This window comes from Pezoporus wallicus, unplaced genomic scaffold (genome assembly GCF_028554395.1).
Source record: "Pezoporus wallicus isolate ANWC-B61680 ecotype Strahan unplaced genomic scaffold, APGP_CSIRO_Pwel_v1 contig_13458, whole genome shotgun sequence".
Taxonomy (NCBI): Eukaryota; Metazoa; Chordata; class Aves; order Psittaciformes; family Psittacidae; genus Pezoporus; species Pezoporus wallicus.
The window spans coordinates 1206033-1223458 of NW_026635549.1; the positions used below are offsets into that span (position 1 = coordinate 1206033).

The 17426-nt window shown below is 43.1% G+C and overlaps 1 protein-coding gene across 4 annotated transcripts in view; it reads right to left on the minus strand.

The window, feature by feature from the left end:
- The window catches only part of SYTL2 (synaptotagmin like 2), a 54843-nt gene that overhangs the window by 36015 nt on the left and 1402 nt on the right, over positions 1-17426 (minus strand). For 3 of the 4 annotated variants that reach the window (XM_057396716.1, XM_057396715.1, XM_057396719.1), the window contains exon 2: positions 5440-5868. The exons of the other annotated variant lie outside the window; for it this stretch is intronic. In XM_057396716.1, the coding sequence (XP_057252699.1) occupies positions 5440-5540 (101 nt within the window). In that variant the 5' untranslated portion in view covers positions 5541-5868. The remainder of the gene's footprint in view (positions 1-5439; positions 5869-17426) is intronic. 4 annotated transcript variants of the gene reach the window in all.

A 17426-nucleotide genomic window follows, 5' to 3' on the forward strand; every position in this document is an offset into this window, starting at 1 on the left:
GTTAAAAAGCCATATTAGTATCCACATTTTCCCTTAAGCACAGTCTTCTACCACGAAAATAAACTCCATCCACCCTGCTCTGCTGGCTGTTCCAAACAAGCACCATCCAGTCAAATAATCCATCTGCTACTAGTAAACAAGTTAGCAATCAATACTGGGAAGAAAATGTATCAGTTTCTGGTTGTCCTGGTTATGGTTAATTTTCTTAACTTCATCCCAGCCAAAACCAGGACACCAGTATAGTCCAGTGTTATCAAGACCAGTATGTAGGGTCTCTTCCTTAACCTCACCAGGTTAAGATGAGAACAGTCCTGCCTCTCCTACTGGGTTTTCATAAGGGGGTTGTTCACTGTTCATGGACCAGGGCAGGTCACTGCTACACTGGTCTGACGAACCTGACAAAAACCACATAGGATGCAGAAAAGCTCTCTGGAGGATATATATCCCCTTAGGTTTATGTTTGTCCAGTTACAAATAGAGACTTGGGCACAAAAGGACTTTGCTCAAAACGGAGTGGGTTTGGTTTGTTATAGGGGTTTTTTAATACATCTCTGGAGAGCAACAACAAACCTCCCCACCAAACCCACAGTCAGTCTTATATCAGTCGTCTTTCTTAAAAAGGAGAAACAACAGCATGCACATTTTGCTAGAGGATAAAATTATTTCCTGGAAAGTCAGATTTGGTGTTAAACAATATTCATAAGGAGGAATGAATCCTAAAAACATGAGCTTAGCCTTTTCCACCTGACCAGGTGCTCCTTACAGCCCAAAGAGGAACATTCTCCTCTGGGTGTGTTTAGGTACTTACATATCTGAGAAATCAGTGACTAAATGCCACTTGATACTTTTATTACTGCCAGATCTCTCAGATACCCATTATCCTCAACTGTTTTTAAGCTGCTAAAGCTAAAAATGGAAATAAACACAGACCAAGTTTCATATATTTGAAAAAGGCTGTTGCTGAACTGATGTGCTGGATCCTGTCTGTCTTTGGCAATGGGAAATGCCTCTGAGCTGCTTCATTTCATGCAACCACCACACAAAGCCAAGCAAAGGAAGGAATGAAAGCACAGGCAGCAGACAAGCATCGGCTTATCCCCCTCTGGGGTAGTACTAAAGGATGTTCAAGATGTGATGATGTAGCATTGTCTCCTTCAGCACATCTGCCCAGCTAGAAAGAATTGAGTCAAGCACAGGCATGAGAAAAGTTTACACAGCTTGTCTCAGGTCTGGCTGAAGGCAATCTCCAAGCATACATCCTCATGTAGACACTCTGACCTTTATACCTACTAAGTATGCCTGAAGTCCCTGGTACGACCACCTCAGAAGGTGCCCCTTTAGGATGGTCATATAGCACTGCTCTTACACACAAGTCCCAACAGTGCACTGGAAAGACAATGTCATTTTTTCCATAGGTTACACAAAGATCCTTGTATGAACACAAGTTACAAAGGAAGACAGCAACTCATGGAAGAAACAACAAAATAAGGTTGTGCAGTTTATTAATCTACAGATCATTGAATCACAGAATGGTTTGGGTTGGAGGGGACCTTAAAGTTCATCCAATTCCAACCCCTGCCACGGGCAGGGACACCTGCCACTAGAGCAGGTTGCTCCAAGCCCCTGTGTCCAACCTGGCCTTGAACGCTGCCAAGGATGGGGAAGCCACAGCTTCTCTGGGCAAACTGTTCCAGTGCCTCAGCACCCTCACAGGGAAGAACTTCTGCCTAAGAGCTCATCTCAATCTCCCCTTTGGCAGGTTAAAATGACATTTAGAATACACTGCACCTGTAAGTCTGGCTCCCCCAGTGCCACAGTTCAGCTACCCCAATACCTTAGATATATCCCACCCTAAGCAAGATCTTTGCAGTGCCACACCAATGTATGTATTAAGGGGTTTGGCACACAGCAGTCACCACCCACCACATAAACAACTCCACATTTTCCCCTATCATTGGCCTCCTCAGTTTACACAAGGAGCAAACAATCCTCAGCATGGCCCACAGCAGCACTGCCAGGTTCTGCTGGGAAGGGCCCAGAGAACCCTGTCACAAAGGCGACCGCAACAGCTTTGTGCCTCAGACACCCTGGTGCCAGGGGCCACCCCCTCCACCACAGGAGAGTCACCCAATCACACTCCAGAACTTCACAAGATAGATATATTTCTGTTGGTCTTTCTAGAAGGAGCCTCAGACTGTGTTAGTTCTGAACTATACAACTGTATAAAGAGTTAGGGGCTATGATGAAAATACTGCCAGGGAATTCCATTGTGTGCTTAGCCCACTTGTGTTCAACACCCAAATCCCAGCTGAAGCAGGGTATAGCAGAGGTTCCCGGACAGGAATGAGGACAACAACAAAGTCAACAATATCATAGAATGGTTTGGGTTGGAAGGGACCTTAAAGCTCATCCAGTTCCAACCCCTGCCATAGGCAGGGACACCTTCCACTAGAGCAGGTTGATCCAAGCCCCATCCAACCTGGCCTTGAACTCTGCCAGGGATGTGGCAGCCACAGCTTCTCTGGGCACCCTGTGCCAGCACCTCAGAGCCCTCACAGCTGAATATGCTGAAAACCAGCTTCTAGTCTAGTGCTGAACAAGCCAGGGATTACAGCAGAGTGCCCAAGGAGGCTGCGTGCGCTAGTCTAACCAGCACAGTCTTACTACAGGTAAGCAATATTAGGAGCCGTTTTCAGAGAGGGAACTCCATCAGGTGGTGTAAAATTCCACTAGGAAGTTGCTCAAAGAGGCTTTTGTCATGTTACTGGTTTGTCCACACTCCAGGAACATGGCACAGGTTGCTGTGAACACCCTCCAAACCTCAGAATTCCTTCTAGAGGGAAAACGATCTCCTTAAAAGGCTTCCATTATATACACATACAAACAGCACTTTGTCAGGGTATGATGTTTGTGTGATGACATTCAAATCCAGATCTTGGAATCTTCCAGGTGTGCAAGGCTGTAGAATTCAAACTAAAACACTGCATCTCCTTGGCTGGAGATACAATTCATGCAGTGTTTTAACACATAAAAAGCAAGCTCCATGTGCCACATCTACGTGGAAATATCAGATTCATACGTAAACTTCCAACTCCTCAGAAGTTATAATGTTAAGAAGCCAGAAGAGACATTTCATTGTCGAGAGAAACATGGTGATTACAGGCTGCGACAACCTGCAGTCCCTTCCATTTTCCACCACACCCTCTTGAACTACAATTACAGGAGACCAAAGAGAAGTTACAGACAAAAATACTTGTCAGCAGCCCTTTCAGACCACTACTGAGAGTGGCTTTTTGATTTAATCTGTTCCAGGAAGGGTTCCTTTCCCCACATACTGTTTTCAAACTCATCTACAATTACTTCCCCTGAGCACTCTCAGACCCAGCACTGATTTATCATTACAAGACTAAAGTCAGTGTTTTTCTACCTAAAGAAAACACCCGTTCTGTTACAGCAAAGTCACTTTTCTGCTTTTTGAAGCAGAAGACAAAACTATGTGGTGAAAACATTTCCTTAGGTTGCATTAAGATAGCAGGGAAAAAGAACTGGGGAGTATTGCCTGTAAAGATTTTACCTTCAGTCTTCAGAGAAGCAAATAACCTTGAGAGGAGAAGCACTGTTAACCAGGAGAAGCTACTACTTTGGCATTTAGTGCTCTTACTCTGAAAGAAGCAAGAGTAATAACAACATAGTGAATGCACACTGACCAAACCACCTCAAGGCTGTAGAAGCTACTCAGCAAATGAAGGCTGCACTTGCGGCAAGTGGCAGGCTGCTGCTTCACTTCCAGGGTAGGGAATGTCTACACAGAAGATATATTTCTCAGTAGAAGTGAAGCATCACAGATGACCATGGTTGAAATAATTTCAAAACATTCAAATAGGAAATACAAATCTTCAGAAGGAAGAATCCTGGAGATTATTGAATCAGTGAGAGAAAATTTGATCCTGCCCCTCTACTCTGAACTCATGAGACCCCACTTGGAGCACAGTGTACAGTTCTTATGTCCTCAACGTAAGGACATGGAGCTGTTGGAGCAAGTCCAAAGGAGGCCACGAGGACGATCAGGGGCTGGAGCACCTCCTGTATGAAGACAGGCTGAGGAAATTGAGGCTTTTCAACCTGAAGAAGAGAAGCTGTGTGGAAGTGTGGAAACCTCAGAGCAGCTTCCAGTATCTGAATGGGGCCTATAAGGATACTGGAGAGGGACTCTTCACCAGGGATTGTAGCAATAGGACAAGGGGTGATGGGTTTTAAGCTTAACAGGGGAAGTTCAGGTTAGATATAAGGAAGAATTTATTTACTGTGAGGGTGGTGAGGCACTGGAATGGGTTGCCCAAAGAAGTAGTAAATGCTCCATCCCTGGCAGTGTTCAACGCCAGGCTGGACAGAGCCTTAGGCGATATGGTCTAGTGCAAGGTGTCCCTGCTCATGGCAGGGGGTTGGAATTAAATGATCTTAAGGTCCTTTCCAACCCATACCATTCTGTGATTCTCTGAAAATTCTGCCCAAGCAGAGACTTCCAACATCAGTTTGTGTTACAGCACTTGGACCTTTCAGCATCTAAGGCTCCATTTTTCATCATCTGGCCACTTGTCATTTTGTGGACCCTGTAATGGATACTTTCCTTCACAAAAAAAGAAGCTGACTATTACAGTGCTCATTCCTGAGCAGGTACCTATCTCTATTAGCTGAAACCACTACTTGACTGCTATTTATAGCTGTGTAAGATGGCTTTCTCAAAGCCATCTGGGCAAGGCTGCTTTCCATGCATGCATTTCTATTCATGGCAATTATCCTAATAGTAGCTCTAGGAAAACCTCCCAGCACAGAAACACTCTAGAATAACCCCACATTGCTCCATCTGTGACACCACAAAGAAAACTGAGAGCAATTTTCTGCTTCAACCACGATTGCAAGGACATCTCTTGGTAATGAGCACAGTGCTGGTACCTCCTCTGGACTGCAGGTGCAACGCTCCAAGTATGTGAGGTATAACTTCATCATTCAGACCTACTGCTGACTGCATCCATACTGACCTTGTTTAGGATGCTTTTTTTGACACAAGTCTCCCCACTTACTACCCATTAATTCAGTTCGCAGAGGTTTTGGTACGTGCAAACTGAATGCTGTTCTGAGGAACCCAAACCAGGTTCATATCAAGCCAGATGTGCACTAGCTGTGCTTGGCCTGAGGGAATTGCAGGAGTCCAAATCAACACTTGGCTTTTTGGCCAGCAATGAATCATTTGTGTGTTAGAGGCATTTCAGCCAGAGTCTGTGCTAAATCTAGTCCAGAGTAAAAACCTCCAAACCACATAAACAGTGCAATATGGGGCTATCAGCAGCAACTGGTTTTATCTAGTCCCATATGCCAAGTAACTTGGTGTGCGAGCTGTGTAAGCCTTCCCAGGACAATCAAGGGTGTTGGATCCCTTACCTGACTCTCTCTTCTTCAGCTCTTTTAAGCTCTGCATCCCGTTGCAACACCTTCATTATTGCCTCTTGTTCCTCCTCTGTTAGGAAGCTTAGGTCAATCATCTTGTACGTGCAGGGTAGAGTGTCCAGGAAGAAATTAAATCCTGCTGGAGAGGATAATCTTGTAGACTGCTTTAGAGGTACAGAAGAAAAGTCTTCTTCAGCAGGTACTGAGAAAGCTGGATCAGGTCACAGACAGTGGTTTAAAGAGCCTCAAGTGTTGCTGTCTTGGATATACATACTTCCCTAGATGAGAGGCTTTGGGATAAGTGTTGCATTCCCACTTGCCATTAGAATGATGTCTTCTCAGCTTGTCCACTCAGCTCTGCTTCCTGGAGTAACAGTTCACTGACCCAGCATATCCAGGGTTTAAGAACAAACAAAGCATCCCCTAAAAGAGACAAGAAAGAACAAGCTGGAATATCAGGGAAGTAGATGATGTATGCATTTTTAATTAAAAGAAACAAGTTTTGCAGTGTGATTAAACTACTTTGTGAAGTTCAAATGGTCACTTCAAGTCAAACCTGTTTTACAGGCCTCTTGAACAAGGTGGCCATGAGAATATATTCCCTTCCAATACAACTCACACCCTAAAACACAGAATCAAGTGTTATTCAAATGATAACATTTTAGGATAAGTCATTTTTAAGTTGTTCTTTAAGGCAGCAGAACAATTTGGAGGATAGGGAAGGGGAAACATGACAAAACAAATCAAGAACACTTCTCCCATTCATTTAAAGTAAAAACAAAACCAACATGTGGTCACAAGTATTGACATCACATTGAAGAGAACATAAGAAATCTGTGTCTGTGGCTATCATACATGGACAGGCAAGAGCCAGATAGTATGGAATAAAAGCCACTGCTGCTTTTAGCCCTGATTCACAATGAAGCAGTGGACTGGGTGAAGCAGCATCACATGCAACTGCAACATCCACCTCCTGCCAGCATTTGGATCACTCCATGAACCCTCTTCACAAGGGCTTGAAGTTGGATTTTGCTTATTTAAAGAAAGATTGCCTGAACACCAGGAACAGAAAACTTAAAGGGGAAAAAGAAGCCACTTGGGCTAACACTCATACACTTGCCATGCTGGTTTATTTATTAGCACATTTCTAGGACACCATTTTTGGCAAGTCACCAAGCAATCAGAAGAAAAGAACCACCCCATTAGGACAAGCCATTGAACTTTGGGATCCTACTCCACTCATGCATGCCCTGCCCTCCACACCTGCCTTCCCACTCCAAGTGTTCAGACTCTTTTCCCTTTCCAGGAGATCAGAAAGATGGGAGCCGTCACAAGCCCTGGAGGTAAAACCCAGAGGAAGATATGGGAACCCTGCCAAATGTAACATGTTGCAGCAGCGAGATGGGAAGAGGCTGGGAATGTGTTAGGGGAGTTTGTATGCTCTAGTTCAAGACTTAAGCAGCATGTTCTCCATCTGGTGCAATGTTCCTGCAGGATTTTGTCTTCCATTTGTAACAAAGCTTCTCACATGCTACTCAGAACCAAAAGCAACAGGTTTAAGAGATTATTTCCTCAGAATCCCTTCAAATGGGAATTCTATAGTAGACTTGGCCAAAATCCTTTTTCCCCCAAAGACACACAACACTCCTCACTGAAAGGTCAGGTACCAGGCTTGCAAAGACAAGATTCTTACAGTAAACCACCTAAATTTCCTAGAAGCTGCTGCATGGAGCCAGCACTGCTATGATGTTCTGACAAGTTACCCTGAGCTCAAGAGGAAGGGAATCACTTCAGTTCTTTCCCTTTCCTCTGGACCAGCCCCTCCTTTGGGAAAGAAAGTCAAGGTTGTCACAAGCTGCAATACAACTTCATTTACAAGATATAAATGTAACTTTTACTCACATTTTACCACTAATAGTGTATAATTATGTGAAGAATGTGATCCCATGCAGGCCCAGTCCCTGCCCTATAGAACATATTGAATATATATGGAATAATTTCTACACAACCATTTTGAGTACGTGGAATTCAATGCAGTAACATGAACCTCACTGCTATATTGAAACCAAACTGCATTTACAAGCAGTAATTTAAGACAGTGTTTTGCCTCTTTTATAGGCCATGGCTCCAGAGGACTATTCACTTACAGGGCAATCCCAACTGTCAAAGACAAACTTCTTCCCAAAAAACCACAAAGGACTGGAGCAGGGGGGAGGGCAAGGCAGGGACTCAGCTGTACCTAGAGTAATAGCTCCAGGTTACAGCCCCACAGATGTAACGGAGCCAAAGAAATAAAAGAGCTTGAATTTACTGTTAGAAGCATCCCTAGTGACAACCCTGGTGAGAGACAGAAGTAGATGCTGCTGCTGGGCAGATCCCTATTAGGCAGCTCTCATCACAACCACCCTTTAGGTTTGCGTGTGTCCGCCTGAGGCGTCTACAGTCTGATATCTGCCATCTGGCAGACAGGATGCTGACACTGTATTGATCGAAGGAGCATGAACATCACGCAGCGAGTCATTGCTCTTGCTCCCCTGGCCACAGGCTTCAACCAGGAGATCAAAACAAGATACTGGCACTTCTCTAAGGGAAACTTCATCTCTCAAGATAACAGCGTTTCTTGCAGATGAGGAAGGCAGCTGCAGCCAGGTTAATTATGTTCCTCAACCCCCTTCTGCATGTGGTTATGTCTAGCAGCCATATTTATCTTCTCCATGATTGTCATTGTGATTTTGTGCCATGAGGTTCATATAACAGTATCTCAAACAACTTGCCATAGAATTATAGAATCACAGAATTCTATAATTCTTGGGTTGGAAATGACTTTGAGATCATCTAATTCCAATCCCCCTGCCACGGGGAGGGATGCCTCACACTAGACCATGTCACCCAAGGCCATGTCCAACCTGGCCTTGAACACTGTGAGGGATGGGGCATTTACCACTTCTTTGAGTAACCAAAGAAACTATATAACCAAAGAAACTATATAAGTCCCTAATTAAAACCAGAGCAGATTTTAGGCTCTGCATGAACAAGAAAACCTCTTTCTGTGTTTTATGAACTCTCAACCTCAGGAGATGCACAGATACAAGTGAGTGCAAAGCTGACTTGCTGCAAATGGTTGTTAGCATTGATTCCAAGTATATTCCAACAGCTAAAAACTGCTGACTTAAGGTCTACAACCAATGCCTTCCCCCTTTTCAAATTACCCACTACCACCCCTGAAGCTCAATTCTGTTGAGCTCTTTTTGGACACTTTTTTCCTCCTAAAAGCCCCTATAAAAATCAAAAAGAACCAAGAGGTCTCAGCAGCTGGTTTGGTGCCATTGCAAGTTTGGAGTTTTCCTTTGCCACGCAAGTTTTCAGAATCAAATGAGACTGAAAGGAGAAAGAAAGCTCCACAACAGACCAATTAAATCATGGAAATGGATAGAAATACCACGTGGACTGAATTCTGGAGAAAGGCTGTCATGCTGTAGACTGACATCAGTGAGTCTTGGGATATTTGGCACGAGTTTTTCCTTAAACCTTGAATTCAACTGAAACCACACAAAAATCTTCCCTTTCATAAGACACTTCTAATCCCTGTAATAAACAGGAACATGAAATTTGTATGTAACTCATACATGAAACCATCTCTCTTTTGACAATAAAAGGAACAGAAAGAAAACCCAAAATATAGTTTCCCCACATACACTCTTAAACTGCTCACAACTTCCAAATGCTTTATTTGGCACTCATCCGGTAACTTCTGTAATTCCTCAAAGCCTCTCAGGCAATTGTACACATCAGCTCCTTTAAGTAAGGCTTCATACTGTTCTTAAACACAAGTCATAACAGCAAGACAACCTTGTCCACAAACTGGTTTACCCTACAGAGAGCAGTTTTTTTGCCTCCCCTGCTGCTTTCTCCCAAATACGACAGGGGAATATGAATTCAGATACTGCATCCCAAGCATCATGAGGTATCAAATTAAGATGTACCACAATCCTAGTTTAGATTTTAAAGTTCTCACTCGGTGTATACCTGTGGGATGTAATAACAGAGGCAAGGAAGAAGCTGGAGTAGTTTGTCATGGCTGACATTAAGCTCATCAACAGGATCAGAAAACAAACAGCAGAACCCCAGAGTCAGCTGCTCCAGCCAAATCAACCAGACTTCCTTTTGCATGCAGAAACCTCATAATAGCCTCTATTTACATTGCAAAATCACATTTCAAGTGCTTCTTGCACAGTAGACTTAAGTTGCTAGAGGTCTGCTGGAGAGAATCTGTCTCGCAGCCAATGCCTTCTAATAAGAGGAAGAAGGTGACAGCCAACCCTACACTTCTGGCTGCTTTCACACCCTTGTTTGTGCCAACTTCAACTAAAGTTGAAGAGTTACCCCACAAGCCTGGCTGAGCAGCGACTCCCACTAAAGGGGGCCTACAAGAAGGCTTTTGACAAGTGCATGTAGGGACAAGAAAAGGGGGAATGGCTTTTACCTGCCAGGGGCAAGATGGAGATGAGCTAGTAGGCGGAAGTTCTTCCCTGTGAGGGTGCTGAGGCGCTGGCACAGGGTGCCCAGAGAAGCTGTGGCTGCCCCAAACGCGGCAGTGTTCAAGGCCAGGTTGGATGGGGTGCTTGGAGCAACCTGCTCTAGTGGAAGGTGTCCCTGCCTGTGGCAGGGGGTTGGAACTGGATGAGCTTTAAGGTCCTTTCCAACACAAACCATTCTATGATGATCTTCACCCCATAAAGCATTCAATTACTAGTAGCCTATTGACTCTGAAAAATGAGAGGGTTTGGGTTTATGCATTTGAGAGCTACACATTTTCCTAACTTAATTTCTCCACTGCTACAACATACTAGGCACTAGCAGAGAAAACTAACTGGAAGTCCAGAGATAAGGCAACAAGAAGCTGAGGAAGACAGATAAATGGAATTGTGTAATGTAACAACTTGCATCTGCAGAGAAAGTTGTTCTCAGAAGTAACTAAGTGTGGCCTGCACGCATGCTCAGGAAATAATAAACCTTTTCTTTGAAGCAAGGAAGCCAAAGAGAACACAAAGAGCAGTGAGAGCTTTGGGGAATTGGCCTCTATGACCCTGGGTGGTCACATTAGCCAGTAACAGTACTTTATGAGTCCTACAGCTTTGCAACAACAAACACATCATTACACTCTCCTGAACAAATCTGATTCTCCACTGACATTTAAGCTCAACAGTCATGGGTAACTCAACACCATTCAAGGCTTGGGGAATATAATTTGTAAGTACATGAGGCAAATCCCATGAAGAGAGAACAGCTAATTGAGCTAAATGCCAGCATTGGCATAAGCACAAGTAGTTTAAGATGGAAATGAACATATTTGTACAGAAGATCAGTGGATGATGGATTTCAGTTTGAATAGTGGAGAAAAAAGACTTAAAGAAGGACTTAAGTCACCATCCAGGAGAGTTTTAATCAACGGTAAGGACTTGAACTTGAAACAAATACAAGAAAGGCTGCTATCATTTCAATTCTTGAAGGGGCAGAAAAGAAGAGATCATCCAGGATTCATCAGGGTCTATAGCGATAGGACAAGGGGTGATGGGTTTAAACTTAAACAGGGGAAATTCAGGTTGGACGTAAGGAAAAAGTTCTTTACTGTAAGGGTGGTGAGGCACTGGAACAGGCTGCCCAAAGATTTGGTAAGTGCTCCATCCCTGGCAGTGTTCAAGGCCAGGGTGGACAGAGCCTTGGGAAGCATGGTCTAGTGTGAGGTGTCCCTGCCACAGGCAGGGGGTTCATACTGGATGATCTTAAGGCCCTTTCCACCCCAAACCATTCCGTGATTCTATGATTCTATACCTGTAGCTGTAGCCAATCCAGCTGCTCTTTCAAGAGGTGTTATCACAGCATTTTCCAAATGATAACAGGGAAGTGTGCACAGCATATTGTCTTTCCAGCAGACTGGGATTAACTTAGAAAATAGTGTTTGCCAATATGTATGTTTAGTCAGGGGGAGGTAGAAAAAAATCTTATCTAGCTCATTGTGAACTAGGGAGTGCTGGAGGAAGAGGGACATTTGAGAATATCTATAGTAAGGCAGCACTGAAGTTGCTCTTACAAACACAGCAATGCTTCATTTTAGTCCAATAATAAAGCTACATGTTGATACTCAACAAGCCTTGCTCACTTCTTACCCTTCCTTAACAGCACCAAAATGATCCCTTACGGTTTCAACCTGCAGAATAATTGTAATTCCAGCATATTGTCACTGGCAGCTTTATGTAATGGTCTTCAGGCAGCTGGAAGAGAAAGAAATGCAACTACAGCAATAAAAGCACTTGAGAACAATTTCACTTTTCTCCATGAGCAACTTCTCTGTTGGTTCACAGGACTCTGCCTGGGATTTACTTCTATCCTTTTCTGGTAAGAATTCAAGACTTTCACTACTTTGAAGACTATAGAGGCAAAAAATAGTTGTGTTTTACACAGAACTGACCCTGACCAAGACAGTGAAATGTTAAGAACAGAAAGAGGATAAAAGTTAACAACTGAAAATTGGAAGAGAAAGGAATCATTTGTTTTGGTTGTGGCCTAATACCTCTAATCACATAGGGCAGCTTGCCAGCTCTTTCATAAGGCTTGGATACTGGCAGCAATACCCAGGAATGTCAATCTCTGCACCTATTATAGTATATAACCATGTACCTATTATGGTATATAACCATTAGGCCAGTGGTTTCAAGAGGATGTGGTCTCTGGAATAAGAGGTTTGTAAATTAAAGAGAAGCCTCAGAGAAACACACCTACATTTTTCTTTTCCCTGTGAACAATCTTTGTCAGACTAACTATAGATGCCATTTATTTCACATTACCATAAGTATAAAACTACTCGAAAAGAAGTAACATTTAAAGTAGCCTCAGAATTAGAGATTCCAGCAATTTATTAGCACTCACATCAGCATCTCTCATTTTAAATTCTGAAGTTCTTCAAATCCAGTTGTATTTTCTTTGCACTTCATACCACTGGCACTTTGTTGTGGTTTGATCCCAACAGGCACTTGGTTTGAATTCATAACAGATCCTTCACAAGAACTTCATTCTTCTAAGTTGCTAATTCAACATCAAGAGTTAGAGTACCAAGAATTACAACACAAAGACTATTTTCTCAGGGTAAGAGACTTAAAATGTAATAATGAAGGTGGCTCAGTCCTCTGGATGGCTGAAGGCAGAACACTATGTGTATTCTGTAACAACTATTCTCATCTCCTTTCACACTGGGAGTAGGCTCGCTCTCAAAGCAGAGGGGTGGGGAGGCTTACAAGACACAAGCTCCCATTCACACTTTCTCATTCTTCATGCCAGCATTGGCATTAGAACGCTCAGGATCCAGATTTGTGCTCAAACCAGACATGAAATTCAACTAAAGTACTAAAATATTTCAGAGAGACTGGAAGCACACTGATTACTTTGGTGGGAAGTAATCTCCTGACCATACGTATGATGATCTGACACGCTTCTTCCCTTCATATTGATGGTTAGAGTAGTGCTGAGGAACTGGGAAAAATCCCTGTTGTTGAAAGTGTTGTTCTTGGGTTTAGCAAATCTTAGCCTAAAGCAAATTAAAGTTACAATGATCCGAATATTATTCCAAGTGTAAATATTGGAGACTTCAGGGGAATTATCCTACCTTTACCCTGCTTCCTTGCTTTCCTGCTATTTAGCAGGTACTTGAGTACTTCTTAGCAGGACTCTGTTGTGGCAATTATACCACTCTGGAATGGAAATGGGCAAAACAGTGTGAGTAATGAACAAGTATTTCCTACCAGTGGCTACTGGGAAGTGACACACTTCCTGCATCTTGCTTAGATAATCTTTGCTATCTGAAAGCAAAGAACTGAGCTGCAGTTTACGCAGTCCCTGTGTAGTTGGTATTCTTTGCTTAATGCAGACTTTCTAGCAAGATTTTATTAAGGGGCTACCAGCACTGGTGCAAAGAAATTCATTAGAGCACTGTATGCTGTTCTTGTGTCCTCAACATAAGAAGGACGTGGAGCTGTTGGAGCAAGCCTAGAGGAGGCCACGAGGATGATCATAGGCTGGAGCACCTCCCGCATGAAGATAGGCTGAGAAAGCTGGGGCTGTTCAGCCTGGAAAAGAGAAGCTGTGTGAAGACCTTAGGGCAGCCTTCCAGTATCTGAAGAGGGCCTACAGTGATATTGGAGAGGGACTCTTCAACAGGGACTGTAGCAATAGGACAAGGGGTGATGGGTTTAAACTGAAACAGGGGAAGTTCAGGTTGGATGTAAGGAGAAAGTTCTTTACTGTAAGGGTGGTGAGGCACTGGCGCAGGTTGCTCCATCCGTGGCAGTGTTCAAGGCCAGGTTTGATAGTCTTGGGCAACATGGTCTGGAGTGAGGTGTCCCTGCCTATGGTGGGGGAGGTGGAACTGGATAATCTTAAGGTCCTATCCAACCCAAACTATTCTATGATTCTATGTTACAAATAGAAAACATGAGGTTTGAATTCAAATATTTACTTAGACTAATGCTCACTCTGCTGAGCTGACAGTAAGAGAGTTTGTAGAGCAGTTTCAATCTTGGACACCAACAGAAAGACTTTCAAGTCTACAGTTTCTGAATAAACACCAAAAAAAGTTTATTTCAAAGCCTGTCCACATGACTTTATCTCACTGTTAGGGGAATTCATTAGTCAGTATCTGTTGCACTCCTGTGACTTAATTTCAGAGTCACTGCTCTCACTCCTCCTTTGAGTGGAGTTGATGAGCTAGTTGAGCAAGGACAGCCACAACCACACTGATTTTCTATGTTTGTAAGACTAGGAACCCAAGGGTTAATAGGTTGCCCCTTTTACGCATCACCAAAGCACTGCCACAGCCAACTCCTCAGTCACTGGTGGCAGCACATTTCCTCTGCAGGAGGGTACACAATACAGTGGTACAGGTTGAGCACAGAAATGCCAAATCAAGAGGGTGACATTTGAAGTCATCTTTGCCTCCCGTGATGACAGCCATTAATCCCAGCTCCAGAGCAGCTTTGCCTGTAGCCCAACACAGAACTGAGATCACACAGAGCATTGCAGAAGGCACTCCATCATTCTCAGACACAACAAACTGTATAAACAAGTAGCTGTGGGAAACAACATCATCCCTTACCTAAATCTCTCATTTGTCACTGCAGCCCCCCTACTTTTCATCTAACAACTTGTAAATACAGCTCTGTTTCACTGATTACTACCCTGCACAATGAGACAGTGAACAAAACAAGCCCTTTGGCTGTCCTTTCTCAGGAGATGACTGACTAACCACTGACCTTAGACACTCACTCCTGCAAGTGTTTAAGGTTAAAATTACCCACCTAATAACTGATGTAATCTGAAGGCTACTAAGGAATCTTGGGTCAAATAATCTGGTCCTGAGGCACACACCTACCTGAAAACAGAGCCTTATATAGAATCCAAACACCAGCAGAAACCAGGTGCCAGAGGGAAATAAAACATTCTTTAGGAGTCTTGCAGTCACAGAAACAGTAAATAAGCTAAAGAGGGTGGTTAATAAAAGCTGCCTAGTCTGCAGATAGAATAGTCACAACTAGGTCTCATCTCAGTAACCAAAATTAATTCAATCTTTGCAATGAATTTTTTATTTCAGGGTTATTGTTGGCTTTTTTAATAGCTGCATTTAAAAAGCTTACCATAGCTCCTTATTAAGAGGAAAATCAACCCTCTTCCCATGCATAAAGACATTTTAATGGATAGCTCCATTATATGAACATTCCATCTGCTAGCAGGTTGAGTCTGGCTAAGCTGAAACCAGCAAGCAGCAATGTCAGTACTCCTTAACAGTGATATTAAATGGCAAGAATAACAGGAAGTCTATCAGCCATGAAAACTTCACTCAGGAGATTATTTGCACTGCTGGGCTGGGCTGTATCACTCAAAGCCCCGTCTTTCCCCTGACTGGTACCAGTTTCACTGAATATTGATGGCCAGGTGCAAAAAGCACAATGCAGTATGATGTAAGGAACCTAAAAAGTCATGGGGAGAGCTACGCCCAGTTGCTATACATAAGTGAGAAGCAGGGAACAGTTTCTGTAGCAGCCTGTAGTTGCACTGCATGAGGTGCAGTGTCAAATCATGTGCATGAGTGGGAATTGCCCTGTAAATGCTGCTGAATGGCACAGGAATAGGACAGAAGGAACAGAAGTTGTGTTTGACATTTTCTTAGACATAGCAGAGTTCTGAGGCTGGGTCTGGAGTATAATACCTGTTCCTGAACAGGTATTTAACCTTGCAGGAGTGGTTCATCCTCCAAGGGAACAGTTATGCAAGGTGTTAGCTCTGCAGGAAGCAGCCAAACCCAGAGCCCCCAAAATCACTAAATCTAAGAGGATCCAAACTCACATCCCTAAAGGTTTCACCTGGCTCACTTTTAACCCTTCCTGGGGCAGCACTACCACGGATTACACCCCCTGTCTCACAGAATGACTATTAAAGTGATGTCACAGCCTTGCAAGCAGAACTAGAAAGGTACACTTCCAGTCAGACTACTATATCACAAATCAAACCCTCACATACATATTCTCTCTCTTCCTGTTGCTGTCAATGCAATAAATAGAATAAAGTTACATATAGCAAGGAAACCTCATACCAACCAGTAAGAAACTAGCACAGGGTGTTACTGTACCCAGGTGAGTTGGAATGACTCCCTACCAGAAGAAGGAAGTACAAATAAGTCTGCTAAAATCAGCTGTCACTCACTCACTTTATGCCCAAATAAGCTAAAGGACTGGAGACTACTAATATAGCAAATGTAACAGTACTGGCTTGACATATCAAAAAGCATAAGTGGTCTGGAAGAACAAACTAAGGAGCCTCCTTAAACTACCTTATGAGACACCTAAAACAGCTGACTTCAAATACAACAGGGATTAAGCACCAGAAAGTTAGCAACAGCTTTTAGTAGTTATCTGTCAGACAGCCATCCTTGGTGAAGAGTCTGGTTCAAAACAAGTCACTATTGACTAAAGACTGACTTCCAGAGGACAGAACCAACATTTTAATTAAAGAAAAATAAAACTGAAGCCTTTTTTTCTACTGAGAGACTATGAATTTCTTCCATGTTTCCTTGTAAATAATGCTTTCTCATGAGGTTGTTTGGTTTTTTTTCATTCTCTCCTATTCCTTTCCCTCATGAGCACAAGGAAAAATACACGGTAGAAAACAAGTAATTTGTTTGACTTCATTCCACTGTTTTGCTTCCTGGTTCAGCAGTTAAAAATCTCACCTTCTGTGCAAGCGTCAAAGGTTCTTTCCAAGGATTAACTCAGAGCAGTATGTCCACCTGGGAATCTGGCAAGTGTCTCCTGCAGAATAACAGGAGTTTGCTCCAGGGAATGTATCTGTCCATGGTCTCTACCCAGTGCTTTAGAGAAAAGATAGATTGACCTTTTTGTCACTCATTTCTGGGGGTGATGGAGTGTTGTTTACTCTGCCCTTATCAGCATTAGTAAACAAGACCTGAAGACCTATTTCACTGAATTCTAAAAGTCTGACAGTGAAACTTGTAATACATTATTCTGGGCTGCAAGAGATGCTGGAAGGGAATCTCTTTAACATGAGACAGGTCCAATGACAGCTTCAGAAGACTCCAGAACATGCCTCACAGCCAAAGCAGGGGACTGGCTGCACCCATAAGGCAGAATCAGACTGAGCAAGATGCTTATTATTTTCTTGCCTTAAACCTAGACATAAGCACTCTAAAATATGGTACTTCGTAACAGCATATAAGCATTTTGTGCCACTGTAACATTAGTAGTATTTTACTACATAGCTATGCATAAATATATGAATAACACATAGCTGCAAGTGGACAAAGGCTTGCAGTGAACTTGCCCAAACAGTGCAAAATGAGAGCAAAGGTGTCAGGTGAAACCAAAAGGACAAAGAGAAGATGTGTCTGATGAAACCAGAATCACCTTGCAAAATAAATG